This window comes from Ornithodoros turicata, chromosome 6, assembly GCF_037126465.1.
Source record: "Ornithodoros turicata isolate Travis chromosome 6, ASM3712646v1, whole genome shotgun sequence".
In the NCBI taxonomy this organism is placed as follows: Eukaryota; Metazoa; Arthropoda; class Arachnida; order Ixodida; family Argasidae; genus Ornithodoros; species Ornithodoros turicata.
The window spans coordinates 53,276,236-53,292,080 of NC_088206.1; the positions used below are offsets into that span (position 1 = coordinate 53,276,236).

At 46.0% G+C, this 15,845-nt stretch overlaps 2 protein-coding genes across 2 annotated transcripts; one reads left to right on the forward strand and one right to left on the reverse strand.

Annotated features, from left to right (window-relative positions):
* Window positions 1-6,022: 6,022 nt before the first annotated feature.
* LOC135396700 (ATP synthase subunit s, mitochondrial-like) lies at window positions 6,023-7,061 on the forward strand. The gene is made up of 4 exons (XM_064627827.1): window positions 6,023-6,252; window positions 6,343-6,551; window positions 6,617-6,779; window positions 6,844-7,061. Exons 1-4 carry the CDS (start codon window positions 6,161-6,163, stop codon window positions 6,977-6,979), a joined length of 600 nt encoding a protein of 199 aa, XP_064483897.1. The 5' UTR covers window positions 6,023-6,160; the 3' UTR covers window positions 6,980-7,061.
* A 338-nt stretch (window positions 7,062-7,399) lies between these two features.
* Window positions 7,400-13,681, reverse strand: LOC135396699 (uncharacterized). Its single transcript, XM_064627825.1, has 5 exons — window positions 13,463-13,681; window positions 12,603-13,016; window positions 9,307-9,628; window positions 7,586-7,864; window positions 7,400-7,510 (listed from the first exon to the last, which is right to left on the reverse strand). The coding sequence occupies exons 2-4, from the start codon at window positions 12,984-12,986 to the stop codon at window positions 7,587-7,589; spliced, it is 984 nt and encodes a 327-aa protein (XP_064483895.1). The 5' UTR covers window positions 12,987-13,016; window positions 13,463-13,681; the 3' UTR covers window positions 7,400-7,510; window position 7,586.
* Window positions 13,682-15,845: the final 2,164 nt, after the last annotated feature.

A 15,845-nucleotide genomic window follows, 5' to 3' on the forward strand; every position in this document is an offset into this window, starting at 1 on the left:
CTTTTAGCCAGTTTTAGCCAGTGGTTCTAGCCACCATAGCACGCACACGCAGGGTAATGGAACCACTGAAAGGAACTCGGTAATGGAACTGTAATGGAACTCGCAATCTCAACCGTGGGAGGCACGTGTGTTCGCGTGTTCTTCATCTCGTCAAGTACAATGCAGCTGTCGCCGTGATATGTTTTCCTCTTTTCGCATTTTTGCTCTTTGGAGCAGTGGGGGGATACCAGAGCCGTATATTAAAAGGGAGTCTGGCCATTAATGGGTCATGCCAGAGCCGTATATTAAAAGGGAGTCTGGCCATTAATGGGTCATGCCTATACCTGAAGCTCCGCCCACTTTTTCAGCTTTCCGACCAATGAAGTCTTGAAATATGGGGCGCTATCAATCAGCCTATCCTCACTATTTGCCCCCTTATCCAACATGGGCAGCGCCATTTTGGGTGGCAAGTGGATTGGATGGGATTGAAATGGATAGCTCTCGCAATCTGCAAAATTGGTGGATTTTTGGTGCCAATTTTGATGAGCGCCACCTAGGGAGCGTAAGGCACGTCGGGAATTGTCGTCTGCTTCCGTCAATGTACCGTTGCCGGCAGAACCACCTGCTGGGACACACTCTGTTGTCGGTAGGATTTTTAATCAAATCTACATGAATAGTTAGAATATAAGAGGCAAGAATATTTATATCCATGAAATCCAGCAATTAAATATAAGATTGTACAGCACAGCGCCGTTTTTGTTATGTCTTCGTTGTGATTGCCGTGTTCACTAGGCCTAACACCGGCGACAAAACGTATTATTTTCGGTTAGATATCGATGGATGAGCATCAGTTGAAACTGATTTCCGAGAAATTTATATTAGGATGTACATTTGCAGCATAAAATCAGGTTAGTCTGTGAAAATTTTTGGTCACGAAATCCCCGCTTCACTGTGCTTGTTTTCGTCGCCATTTTGGGTGGCAGTATGGTGTCATGGCGACCCCCTTGATAAAGAGCAAACCAATCAGTGGAGCGAAACTGTGATTGACAAGTCGAGCCTCTTTTTGTGACTCCTCCCAATGGCCAGACTCCCTTTTAATATACGGCTCTGGGTCATGCCTATACCTGAAGCTCCACCCACTTTTTCAGCTTTCCGACCAATGAACTCTTGAAATATGGGGCGCTATCAATCAGCCTATCCTCACTATTTGCCCCCATATCCAACATGGGCAGCGCCATTTTGGGAGGCAAGTGGATTGGATGGGATTGAAATGGATACCTCTCGCAATCTGCAAAAGTAGTGGATTGTTGGTCGCAAATTTGATAAGCGCCACCTAGGGAGCGTAAGGCACGTCGGGAATTGTCGTCTGCTTCCGTCGTTGTCACTGCCGGCAGAACCACCTACTGGGACACATTCTGTTGTCGGTATGATTTTTAAACAAATGTACATGAATAGTTGGAATATAAGAGGCAAGAATGTTTATATCCATGAAATCCAGCTGTTAAAAATAAGATTGTACAGCACAGCGCCGTTTTTGTTATGATTTCGTCGTGATCGCCGTGTTCACGAGGCCTAACACCGGCGACAAAACGTATTATTTTCAGTTAGATATCGATGGATCAGCATAAGTTGAAACTGATTTCCGAGAAATTTATATTAGGATGTACATTTGCAGCATAAAATCAGGTTAGTCTGTGAAAATTTTTGGTCACGAAATCCCCGCTTCACTGTGCTTGTTTTCGTCGCCATTTTGGGTGGCAGTATGGTGTCATGGCGACCCCCTTGGTAAAAAGCAAACCAATCAGAGGAGCGAAACTGTGATTGACAGGTCGAGCCTCTTTTTGTGACTCCTCCCAATGGCCAGACTCCCTTTTAATATACGGCTCTGGGGGATACAAAGCGGCAGCGACAAAAAAAAAAAAATGAAAAGTTAGTTTTTGATTGTGATGGAATGTCCGATCCCTAAATAACGTTTTCACGCAAGAAATATGAGCGTAGCAGAAAAATATCGCGCGCAGCAGTCGATTGATTCTCACGAGTGCAGAGAGCTCTCTCCTACTCTTGCGTTACATGTGAGAAATGACGGGTGCCTCCGTCACGATATGTGACTACGTTGCGTCCACTCCTAGGGCTCGCAAGTGACCTCGGCTGCGATGGGCGCGTTTTCTTATTCAACTCTTGCAACTCCGAGTTACTCTGAGTGGGCGAAAAGTAGCCAGAGTAGGTAAGTAACTCGTTACTGTAACTAAGTTCCTTTTTTTTTTTTTTACCTTGTAACTTAACTCGGTACTTTTGCGCCATGGTGACTTTCAGAGGAACTCGTTCCTTTTAACTCGTTTTTCACTCACGTCCACGAATATTTTCTTGCTTTCTCTCCGGTTCCTTTATCATGGCATTTTTTGCCATAAAACGTGATATTCAATCAGTGACAGTATTTTATTCAGGAAGTAAGAACCGCTGTCATTGAAATGAAGCTGAACCATATTGTGCTCCCACAGGGAGTATAAGTTGCAAAGCGTTCGAATAGACCTACCAGAGATACGTCATCATGACATTGGTAGAGAGACTGAAACCGAAACAAGTGGGAAGGAAAGGGCTGGGTTCCACGAACGGGCACTTGTTCGCTGCCTCCCGTTGAAAGAAAAGTAGGACCGAGGGTCGCGTCCCTTTATCGTAATCCCCACAAGACCGTGGCTTTCGGGCGCGACTTTGTTCACCTCTAGCTTCGAGCGTATAGCTCAATTCTACAAAATTCTGGCGCTGTCGTCTATGACGTGTATGTCGTCTATGACTATGACGTCATTTGTTTACAAACAGGGAGAGGTCTTGTAGTTGGTCTTGCAGAGGTTGCACTCCTCCGCAGGCAACTCATGGTCTAACTCAACCGCACACGCGCGCTGCACCTGCGTAATGCTGTTTAGTGTCCGAAGTAACTTGGAAGTAACTCGTTCTTTTTTTAAGTAACTCAGTAACTACGAGTTACATTTCAGGCTGAAGAACTTCGTTATTATCTTAGTTACATTTTGCACACGGTAACTTAACTTGTAACGAGTTCTTTTTGACGGGTAACTTCTCAATCTATGCTCCTAACCCTGGTATCAACCTTCTCGACTCAGGCTGCGTTCCAGAACTCACCCGGGTCGACCCGAGAGTAGGGACCCAGACAACATAAACGAATCCGAAACACATCGCGGGGACGTCAATCGGGGGACGTTGGGGACATCCCTGGGACGTCCGAATTCAATCCCCAGAAATCCCAAAAAAGTGCCAATGCAACACCGAAGTACATCTCAGAGACGTTCAGCGGACGTAACTGCGCGATGCCGTTCGGACGTGTTTCAGCTCTCCCTGGGGCATATGCCGGGAAGCTCCTCCCGTTTTTTTTTTTTTTTTTTTGTGTGTGTGTCTTTATCCATACTACAGGGTGATTTCACACCGAATCAGGTAAGGTAGTCCGGTCGAACTCTCTATTTTTTCTTTACAAACATGCATTAAAGCCCCATCCCTATGAGGCATATTGGCGCTGAAAGTAGTTGAAAATAATTAGTGGTTATTTTTTAACGAATTATCATTCAGATTTGGGCTTCCTACGAAGTTTGACGCACCGTATCTTCATAACTATTTACCATATCCAGCTGATAATTTTTTCACGTATCGTCAGGGGTGGATAGCATTGTGTCCTAAGCTCTGAGGATTGTAAGGTTTGCCTTTGAGGAGATAATAAGTCGCAAAGTTACCTAGTTTGTAAAATGTGGTACGTTTTGTACTAGTCGTCTCGCAGTTGTGATCCCAGAAAGTTATCTGCACCGAAGAAAAATCGAATGCCTGAATCAAAGAATCCCGAAATGCCCTTTCCTATAGCGAGTACATCGTATTGTGATTTGGGGCAGCGCGCCCAACAGTCTTTTTATGAGTGGTGTCTACCGAAAAGGCGTAAATTCGACAGCGTGCATCCCACATCTTCCCGCTCGTGACATGGTTTATTTTACTCACAAACGTTCTTCATGACGACTCAATACAACACATAAAAAAAATTGCTTCAGAGATGGTCTAAGTTAAGTTGAGAATGACGCTGCGTTACGAACGTAACTTCGCCCATCTCTGAAGCAAATTTTTTAATGTGATATTTTGATCGTCATGAATAACGTTTGTGAGTAATATGGAAGTTGTGGGGATGAATGGGATGCGCGCTGTCGAATTTACGCATTTTCGGTAGGCACCCCTAAAAAAAACTGTTGGATGCGTTGCCCCAAATCACAATACGATGTACTCGCTATGAGAAGAAAGGGCATTTCGAGACGAACAAAATGATGTAGATTACTTTCGGGTATCGTAATTGGGAGATGACTAGTGAGGTTCCAAAACGTACCATATTTTACAAATGAGACAATTATGCGATCTTTTATCTCCAAAATGGCAAACCTTAGAATCTTCAGAACTTAGGATGCAATGCTACCCTCCCCTTACAATATGTAAAAAATACGCTGTATATGTTGAATAGTTATGAAGATACGCGGCGTGAAACTTCGTAGGAAGCGCAGTGCTTAAAATGCCCACATCTGAATCATAATTCAGTAAAAAATAACCACCAATTATTTTCAACTACTTTCAGTGCCAGTCTGCCTCCTCGGGACAAGGCTTCAATATATTTTTCAAAGAAAAAAAGGTTTAGTGGTGATGCGGGGAATGATATAATGAGCCCTTTCACAATAAGGATCGAAGTCCCATGGTATCCAGAAAGGTGAAGAGAGCTTCGAGGGCAAAGCGTTGGTGGGCTTCAGATTGACCCAACAGCAACAACAACTTTATTTTGACTTTGGGAAGTGGGAAGGTTCATCGCCAGAGGCGATACTCTACCCCATTGCTGGTGGGGATGTAGGGAATGAATAAAAAATGTGGGGAAAATAAAATAATATGTGGGGGATTGACCCAACTCACCACATTGCTACCCAAAAGTCCAGAGTTGTGCGGAAAAAAACATAATAACTCTTGACTGAGTACCGATTCAACAAGAATGCTTTCCGTTTTTCCTTTTTTCCTCGTGCGGTACATGATGGGAACCAGCTTCATCCTGAAATAGTTACCAGAAACACTGTTAATATAATAACAAAATGTCATTATAACTTGCATATACTTAATACAGAGTTAAAGTCTATGGCTCGTGCTGTTACAGTGTATTACTTAACAACATCGTGTGCAGCGGCGTAGCAAGAAAAATATTTCGGGAGGGGCTCTACATGTCTTGTTCCTGAACGTCTCCTGTGCCGTGCTGTGTACTTACCATGTTGAATGGACCTTGTTCACACAATGGCATATGCGCATGCGTATGACCTTGAGGCGCTGGAGAGGATTATCTCAGTCTTCACTAGATGGCACACTATGGGGACGACAGAACTGGGAACCAGTGGGAAGTCCGCACGAATGGCGCGACCTTGTCGGCCCCACTCCGGACCAGTTTTGGTGCTTTGTTCTATCCACGTGAATTTGTTGTGACGCGCGCCGAGCATGGTTCGTTGGAGTATGGTGGCTAGATGGTGGGCATCTAGCCACCATAGTTGGAGGGCCGGTAGGATACGACGCGTATGTGAAAAAGGTCGATTGCGCATGTGAATTTCACTACAGTCACAACTTCGTCTCAAACTAAAATTAGACGACTACAAGCGTATAATTGGTATAATCCCCAGGGTGCAGAAGATTGCTGCGTAAAACACTGCCTGTACATTTCGTTGTATCATATCTGAAATGTTGCTCGTTATCTTTGTTATCTGAAACGTCGAATTGACCGCGTTGTAACGGAACATTTCGCGCAGCAAGAGATCGCGATTTCAAAGCGCGTGCAAAACGAAACCGAAACATGCGCGAAGTCTAAATCAAAATGTAAACTTCGCCATAAAAAAAGTGCGTGCGAAGTATTTGTTATTTGTTGAAGTTGAGATAACGTACTCTTATTACTTGTATGGGGCAGGCGTTTCCAGAGGAACTCATCTTCGTTGTCCTTTCAGCAAGAGTTAATAAACTAAATTTCGGACCGGAAGCGGAAGTTCGAAGTCCCAGCAGGCGTAGCGTAGCGGTCTGTTTAACAGCTTTTGTCATTGTGAGATCTCGTGGAGCCAGTCAGATATTCGGACGTGCGAACTGTACCAACTGTACTACTAACGGTTCATTACTGCGCGTTCATTACATGGAATTATTTAGGAGCTGGCGACATTTGTCAGCACGGAGCAATGTCCCACATCGTCAGTTTTGGCAATGGCTCAACGGCATATTCAACAAGTATAGTATTCTGAGCTTTGTTCATGTTTAAAATGAGCAGTAGAACAGCGACTAGAGCATATATTGTTGTCAACAAATCGAAAACCGCAGGGTTGACGAGGACAGAATAAAGGAGGTTGGACCCGACAGAGCTGCTGCGGAATGGTTGCTTCGCTGTGGCGCAGCCGTCAAATGGCAAGGTGCCCAGCAATATCATACGGATTATAACTCTCTCCCAACATCAAACATCCGCCTGTTAAAGATCGAAGAAATAGACGCCACGGATTCTTCCATCATGTACATTGGATTTCCTTATCTCAGTAAGGTGGGAAGGGCCTATAGGAACACACAGCATTGCTCTACCTATTTGTCTTATGCATTGCAGAAGGCCTGGAGCACGTTAAATCCATCAAGCTCCATAAATGCGCGTACATAACTGACGAGGCACTTCACATGTTGGCCTACGCTAAAAAGACACTGCGTACCCTTCATGTTACCAGCTGCGGCAACGTTACGGATGACGGAGTCAAGTCGCTAGCTGCACTGACGTGAGCTAACCAGGCCTGCCAATTCTGATGCTTGATATCCAACTATTCTCTCAATTCATTTCAGGAACCTGGAATACCTCAAGTTATTCGACCTGTTTGAGGTACGCGACAAAAAGGGGTGCCTGGAACACCTCAGAGCATCCCTGCAGAAGTGCCAGATTGAATTTCCTGACACTCAGGAAGAGATGGAAAAGAAGTAGTCTAATGACTTGTAGATGTGTAGATACTTACTCAGAGAAGCCACAAGCCTTTGCAAGTAAGAATACAAATGTGAATATTGCCTTTGTTTTGCTCCAAAGGAGACTGCAATTCCCTTATATCAAGGTTTTACACAGGGAGAGGAGGCAATAATGGGAGAGGATAAAACAAACACCACAATCACTAGTCACGTTGCAACCGCATTCTATGCAAGAGAAGGTTGCACACGGAAGTATAGCGATTCCAAACATTAGCTTAGCCTGAAAAATATATTTGGAGGGGTTCTATTGTTCCTTTCCGAAATACACCACCAAATGTACGTGTTTGGGGGAGGAAGGGGGTTTGAAATATTCTAAAAGACTGCGCTGACCCCCCCCCCCCCCCCTATTGCCCACATGTCTAAGTAGGTACACAAAGCAGGATTTAAAACCACATTAAAATCACTTTATTGCACACGTAACATTCACAGATTAAATACACTCAAGAGGATCAACTTTAAAAACGTTCTCATAAGAGCATGTCCTGAGCACCATCTGGGGAAAAAGGCATGGTAAGAACATGTGATCTATACAGAATTTCATGCACATCCAAGAAAATATGCTGCCTACATTATTGAGTATCCGTCCTCCCCTGCCTCCATACACTGTTGAAGACCAGGGGAGTGTCTTCGTCGTCGAGGGACACGTTCAGCGGGGAACTCATGCCGTAAGCTACCTGAGGTTCTTCATTCCCCTTCCACAAATGTGGGGGGCTCAACACGAGCCGGTCATCAACATGCTCCAGGTCATCAGTACGAGTTGTAGGTGCAGTCTCTGTTGTCGGTTGTGGAGTAGTCGACGTCATGATGAACTCAAGGTTTCTTGCATCCACTTCGTTGTTAGTAGGACCTAAAACACAGCACAGGACATGGCAGCAACATACAAAAGGCAAAAATGTATAGGACAAAAGAATGCTAGTGGCTATAATTCCTGCTACTTGGCAGTGCTCTAGAGCAATGTTTCCCAAAGTGTGGTCCACGGACCCCTGGGGGTCCGCGAGAGTGTCCGTGGGGGTCCGCGACAGTCTCTCACATGTCAGTGAGGATTTTCGTCCCCACAAACGCGCGCTCGTACATACTGCCCGATTTCCAAACACCCAGAACTTCCAAAATTGCTACAAGCATGCTTCAACGGCTAGCTTCTAATTTCTGTTAGAAAAGTCCTGCAATGCACGTTATGTCCGCGTCATACACATACAAACAAGAAGAAACCAGTCCGGAATCGTTTCTGAAGCTGTATCGGAAGCACGCAGCAGCTGACGAGGTTGCTGGTTATGCACTGGCTGTGACAGTGTGCGTGTGTTGGGGGAGGGGGTCCGTGAATTGGTTCTCATCGCTTCTGGGGGTCCGTCACCACCAAAAGTTTGGGAAACACTGCTCTAGAGCATCATGTATGAACCCTCATTAGTATGATTCCCGATGATATGGCATGCTCATTTTATGGGAACCGTTTTGCCGCCATGTAAATCCACCTCTTTCATAGGACAATTCGCTTTTCTGACAATGACCAAGGTTTTTGTCAGAAGTAGGCTCAAATACAGACTGCGTGGTTACAACATTGTGGTGTGACTGCGATATTTAATATTACCGTGTCACATGGCCCTCAGAGCAGCCCCAGGAAGAGGGTGACACCAAGGTGTGGGGTAACCCCTGATGTTTACTTTGGGACCCATAGTGCTCATGCAGTTGATGGTGCTATAGTCAGTTTATAAAAACATTATTGCTGACATTTGTTCCAAGTAGATCGACTTTTCCAGAAAATTAATCATCATGAACAGAAAAAGTAGGGCCGGTTGGTAGAACTCCATTTCTTAGCGACAATAAATAGGGACACTCAGAACAGAATAGGACAGAATAGGAAATGCGACCTCGTCTTTCCTATTCTGTTCTAACCGAGTGTCCCTATTTATTGTCGCTAAGAAATGGATTAATCATCATGATTGTGTCATCAGTACGGTAAGTGGAGGGCATGTTTCTCGTCAGTATGACAATTCGCTTTATGACCAAAATCCACGGGAATCGTAGTACACTCTAGCTCCATTATCAACACGTTTACTATACACCACGAGGGGACGAGTACAAATACACGATCATGAGCCATGTGGCCCCAACACATGCTGTCGTGTACTGTCCGTGTGCCAGGGGCTCCTATACGTACATGACACACTCATACCAACAAGCCCATTTTCCTGTTTCAGTAGTGCCTAGAGTTTTTTTTATGGCATAAGGGCAACTATTGCACAAGCTCTAGAGGTTACATTACAATGTGTTCGCCTTTACTGAATTACTGACCTGCAGTAGAAATGGGAACAGAGGTGACGGTAGTGTCCTCGCTCTCTGTAACAACAGCCCCGGGAGTAGTAGTCCGTACAGCAGCCTGAAGACTGTCTTTATGCTTGGACAGTGTTTGACCTACACCCTTGAGCGCCACCACATTCCACTTTGCAAAGAGCTGGGGGCCGTACGGTGGCATGGACATGAACTTCTCGAATGAACCTTGCTTGAAGAATGGCTTTCTCAGGATCCAGCCAGTGACTGGGGATGGAGGCTGGGCCTCTGTATCATTAACTTGGAAGTCCAGGGGTGCTGGGACACTGCCGAAGCTCTGGACTGGCTGTAATAGAACCAATTGTGCTTAGTCGAGTATGATTTTATGAAGGAGACTGAATGGAAAACTGATGACATTGAGTACAGTTGTGAACATACGTGCAACAGGGCATTTTTCTTTTTTCGTTCACTTTGTAATCCTGTACGCAACTTTCACTATCAAACTGAGAGCTAAGGTGTGGTTTCCACATGTGTATTATGCGACCAGGCGGACATCCTGTCGACTAGTGGCGGGTTCACACGGGGGGTTGGGGGGTGCCACCCCCCAAAACGTCAGTCTATACATGGGATTTCCCTCTCTCCCCTCCCTCACTACTCGCTTCAACAAAGAAACCGCCCCCTCCCCAAACTCAGGGTTTGGACCAGCCCCTGCTGTCGGCGCGTGGAGATATACATCGCTATGCAAATGAGTCGAAACCACGCATTTCTCGAGCGCAAAACGAGGGAAGCGCTTTTGCGTCGGTGGGCCACATGTTTTGTAGCGATGGAAGTGATTAGGGTAGGCGCTGATATGGGCAGATGGACCGCTTTCCGGTCCAGATAAGCCGAAGGTCATGTCGTTTCGGCGCTCGAGAAGTGCCTGGTTCAGGCTAATTTGCATGTCAAAATTTGGCGATTTATATCTCAAAGGACGTGCTGGTTTCAGGATTTAAAAAGTCGAAATAATCATTGTCTACAATATTATTGTTTCACACTTCCCCGAAATCGCCCAATTAAGCAGTTAATGATTTTTAGGTAATTACTGTATTCTCCGGTACAACGCGCGTGTCGTACGTTGAATAGTAGCCGCGAAAAGTCACTGCGCGTTATACATCGAAGTTTTTTTCCCCTGAAGGTGGACTTTTAGAAGGATGTCGGGAGACTTGTAGCCTAATAGTCACGCGCAATGCGGCACCTCTCAGTTGGTGAGGGGATAGACCACGGACAAATAAAAGACACCAGTGCTGGATAATAACGGCTTCCCTTTACAGCGGCATTGCTCCAGACTGAGGGTGGCATGGCACGCATGAGTCAGCCGAGGGTCAGAGACCCCAGGGTACGCTTGCACGAAACTTGCTAGAGACTTTGGAATAGGTGGGCCCTAGTGTTTTCACGTGACCTCACGTTCTAGACGACCACTCGTGTGGCAGACCTGCACTTTAAAATTGAGGCCAGGTAAATAAACGATAAGTAGTAAGCTATACTTGTACCCGGCGTGCGTGCTTCTGTTACTATAGAATGAGGGTGATACAGAGCCTATAGTCCCTGCTCAAGAGTTAAAGAACCGGAAGTTACACGACTTGTGCGCGTTATACACAGGAAAATACGATAATCGTCCAGCAGGATGTCCGTCAGGTCCCGCCTCCGAAACTAGCATTAGTCCGCTTCACACAGCTTTTCCTTTTTTGTCTGTAATGTCTGGAAAGAAAAGTCCGGCTCGGTACCATTTCAACTGAACTATGTCTGGCCTTTGCTCATGAAAAATTGTAAAACATGCAGCGTTATAATTAACAGTCTCGGCCAGCTTTTCGGCGGCGCCCATTGAATAGGTGGCAAAGTGCATAAAATCCTTACCGGCCGCGGTGGCTCAGTCGGTAGCGTGTACGCCTTCTGATCCAGAGATCGTGTATTCGAACGATTCGAACCCGGCCGAGGACGCCAGCAACTTGGTGGTAGGGTACAAGCAGTGGCGTAGCCACGGGGGGGCCTGAGCCCCCCCCCCCCCTACCTGCCACGACCTGACCCACGCAAATTGTGCAAATCCGAGGAGAAAATAATATATGGGAGGGGGGGGGGGGGACCAGTGTGACGATCGCGAAAGTTCTTGCAGTTCATGGCGTCTATCTAAGCGGCACTCGTGAATGGTTTTCAAGCTGAGCTTTTCAAAGTACTTACAATCTCGTGACACCACCTCACTGGACATGACGGCCTATATATGTAATCGTATTGTGAACGTCCAAATAAATTATTTTCGTTCTTTTTTTTTTTTCAACCGCATTTTGCGGTTTGGACAAGTATATGTGTGTTGTCGCACCCAGGATCAGTAGGGGGGGGGGGGTTCGTATCGAGCCCCCCCCTACCTTGGGGGTCTGCCTACGCCACTGGGTACAAGTAGTTTAGACGCGCAGTCTTCCGCGAGGGACGTTAAATACGGGGTGCCGTGTGATGAGATTTCATCGCACGATAAGAGGGAATACCAGCTCCCTCTTCCCCTTTTTTCTGCCAATAAATCCCCACCTCTTCCACGTGCATTTTCTATGGCATGCGATTTGATGCTTTTTCTCAGAAATCAACGGTCAAATTTTAATACCTGTGGTATCGTTGAAAAGAGGACGACAAGATCTGGGGCCCGGAATTTTAGAATTTATCCCAAGTGTCTTGTGGATACCCGCCAAACTTTGATCATAAAATAACTGACAATTTCAAAATGTCGACCCCCACAAGTGACAGATCTTGTCGTCCACTTTCCAGTAAGACCACTCGCATTAAAATCTGACCGCTGGTTACGGAGAAAAAGCTTGAAATATGCGCCATACAGAATGCTTGTGGGGAGAGGTGGGCAAAAGCGATCCGCAGACCGACCGCTGTGACCTCTCAGTTGTCTCGCGACGTAAAACCCCAGTTATGAGTATGTTAAATCTCCGCAGACCACGTGGTCGGCTGGTGCAGTCTGGAGCATCCTACCCACCCAGTCTTATTTCAGTCATATCTCTAGCGCAGCTCAATCAGATTCTTCGCCATCTACTGAACGTCCCACAATGCGGACTTGCCGGTAGAAGGTAAAACTACAGGCAGCCTTGGTTACAAGAGCCATCAACTCCATACTTTGCTTACTATGCCTCCCTAATCCATAACGAAACCCGAGACTAGGGGAAAAGATAAATAAAAAGGACGCACACAAACAAGTCTCAAACACAGCTCCTAAACTAGTTTAAAATCCCGAGATCATGGCATGGGCAATATTCTCTCCCAGAAAATCTATATGCCTCAAGGCTACTCACCGGTTGCTGCCCGAAAGTCTGGTGCATGTTGACGATGGCAGACCCGAAGGGTGACACAGCTGTCTTGTGAAAGCTCATACCAAAAGGTTCAGAGTGTTGGAACCATGGTTGAAGAGGAAATGGCATAGACACGAAGCGCGACGGAACTGCGGGGTTTTGCTGGAAGGCGGGATGATGACCGTACGAGAGAGCCAGCTGACGCCTGCGAAAGTCCTGGATTGTGCGCTCTAGGCTTATGCGCAGCTTGTCCTTGATATCGGCTAAGCGCCGAAGGAACTTTGAGCCGACAGAGAGGCCGAAGGCTGCAGCAGGCAGGACATCAGCCTGTGTGAGCTGCACGGCTACCAGGAGAAGCAGGGCCGCGTACAAGACGTGGAGATGCATGGCGTACGGACGGTGTCGTTATGCTGGGCACTGAAGAATGAGCGAATGACATGCGCGAATTATGAAACCAGCAGAGCAAAAAAAGAAAGAAAAGTGAAGCTTATACAGGATAATCGGCACAGGTTGGAATGTACGCGAAACAGCACGCGTGGATTACTGAGGAACAAGGGCTCTTGGTCCGCGCACTTGTCGTGGTGCCACTGCATTTGCTAAATTATTTTAACCAAGTTAAAATATATTATTTTAACCAGTAGTCAATGCTTTTATTACTGCACCCGTCTTACTTGTCTACGAAATTAATTGCTAAGAGCTCACCAATGTGGGAGGCCTTTCTTAAGACACGTGGAAGCAATGGCACGTAAAAAAGGAAGGAGAACAGCACATTAGCAATCAGTCCTCTATTGCTGTGCATATCGTTCTCTCGCACGTAACACATGGGGTTGAGGAAGGCGAAAAATTTAGTGGAAGGTACTTACCAGAAGAGAAATGTTTTTGCGGATTCGACCTGCTGCAGTGGCCAGGACACGTGAATTGACGCCGAACCGAAAGGCAGGTCTACAATCGCGCACAAAGTTGTGCCCTCTTTTTGAATGTGCAAAGCATCTCGGGAGGATAGGGGCTTTTCCCCTTTGTTCAATGCCCTTTGGGGAAGATTTGAGGTCACGAAGTACGGTGCATTAGACGGTTGGACCGGTTTCTAGTGCATAGTGATGTTGCCCGGAAGTCGATAAAGGAAAATATCTAGGGTAGAAGAACACCCCCTGACCTAGTGTCGAACCCTTCAAGTTGGGAAAACGTTGGAACAAAACGGCTAAAAATTCCATGACGACTGGTCTTGTATGACCCAAATGGTGACATACGTAACGGAGAGGAGGTGATTGTATATGGAGTAGAAATTCGACTCCACTTGCCATAACAGTATTTTGGCCACATTATCTGTGAAGTGTTTTGCTGGAGGTGTGCATAATATAGCGCTGTACGGGTATTGGGCTAGTCTAAAAACCCGAGCTGGTTTGATTACAGGCTTCGGTTTCGACCAAGGTCGGGTGCAGTTCGTGGCCCTTTTTGAGGTGTAGGAAAAAAATGGGCCCACAAGCTCCAGCGGGCCCAAAAATACAGGAACGCGGTTGCGGATAGCAGATGAAACACATTACAGCGTACCGAGCATTCGCGCTCCCGATTTGTTGAAATTGTGAGACAGGTTTTTTTTTCATATGTTAATGGGGAATAAAATTTACGCGCCATTCAACGAGGAACATAAAAGCGATATTATTCGCTGCACTGGACCTGGATGCTAGTATTTTGTGTAGATGTTTGTGGGCAATATATAAAAGCTGTACATTGACATCTTATTGTCAATAATAGTGCAATAACCTTACCAAAGATGCAGAAACTAGGTAGGCGAGGGAGATGTAACCTGCTCGGGTGTAGGAAAAATCGTCCGCTGGAAAAAATGTCCCTGGGGAAAAAAGTCCCCCGGAGAAATCGTCCCTGCAAGAAAACCACCGGGGACGTTTTTTCCGGGGGACATTTTCTCCGGGGACGATTTCTCCGGATCCCAACCTGCTCCACGTGGATTACCGTTACCAGTATAGTAGAATAAGGAGATCCTATCGAATATGTATTCTCCCAAGGTACTGTGTCTCTATGGCCTGGTTTCACCAACGCTGGTTAACTTTACACCGAGATCAAGGGGTACTAAAGCTTGTCGGGCTCTTCGCTCCCTTTTTGCTTTCATGCAAGCCACTGGACTCCTCGAAGAGCTCTAAACAGAACTACGACCTGTCGTCGCTTCACGTTCACCATAATTCATCCTGCGGCTGCCACGGGGAAACATCCCATATCATCATCACTTCTCCTTCATTTATTTATTGTTGTTGCCAAGTCAGCCTCACGTATTTTTTTTAACAGAAACAGAAAGCGCATGCCGTATTTACCCCGGTGTATTGCAAAATGCATTGGTTACTACAATGGCAAAAAAAAAAAAAAAAAAAAAAAAGAAGAAGAAGAAGAAAAAGCGAAAACCGTCGTTTCGAAGCGTTCACGTTGCCGGTAGCGCTCAGATCTCCGAAAGAAGCGATGCGAGGAGGCCATGTGCCTGGACTTTCACTTTTCCTTTTCCAAGCTTCTGCTGGATAACTGCAGAATGGTTGCGACACAAAGTTATCTCATCTGAAATAAGAGCGAGAAGGAAACAGGAAGGGGCGGGAGACCGACAATTTGCGCGCCTTGAAACGGCAGTTTTCGCGTTATTAGTATTACTTCTTTTTTTCCTTTTCAGCTATAACCAAAGTAGCAGGGAATGTATTTTGCAATGCAATGGGGTGCGTGCAAATTCGGAAAAATTCCATTTCTCGCCAAATGAAATTTGATAAAAGTGCTCAGAAGTAATGGCAAAATCTCCCCCGAGATAAATAGCGTTGACCCTTAGACAAGTGGATTTTGCGATACGATTTTTTATCACTTTTAGGTGAAACACCCTGCATGGATATGAACAAGAAAAACACAAATGTACAATTCCTATAGTTTATTATTGAAAGGAGCAGTAGGACTAGTTTATGTTCTGCCGTTTGAGCTCGTTCGAGCAGTTAGATCTCGTGAATTCCGGCCCCATATCCTGTCAATCACTCCCGGGGCACTCAAGTCGCATCCCACCAAGAACCGATCGGTTTACGCTGGCTGCGTCTGGGTGGCATTGCGGGGACAGTCCCAATCGTAAAGTTCTCACAGAACCCGTCCCAAAAATTTTTCTGGCTACGCTACTGAGCACATGCAATGCTGTTCCTGCTCGCACATCATCTGGCTCCGATGTTACGTCACCCATGCATGCCTTCACCAGGCGCGTGTGCCATTAGATGG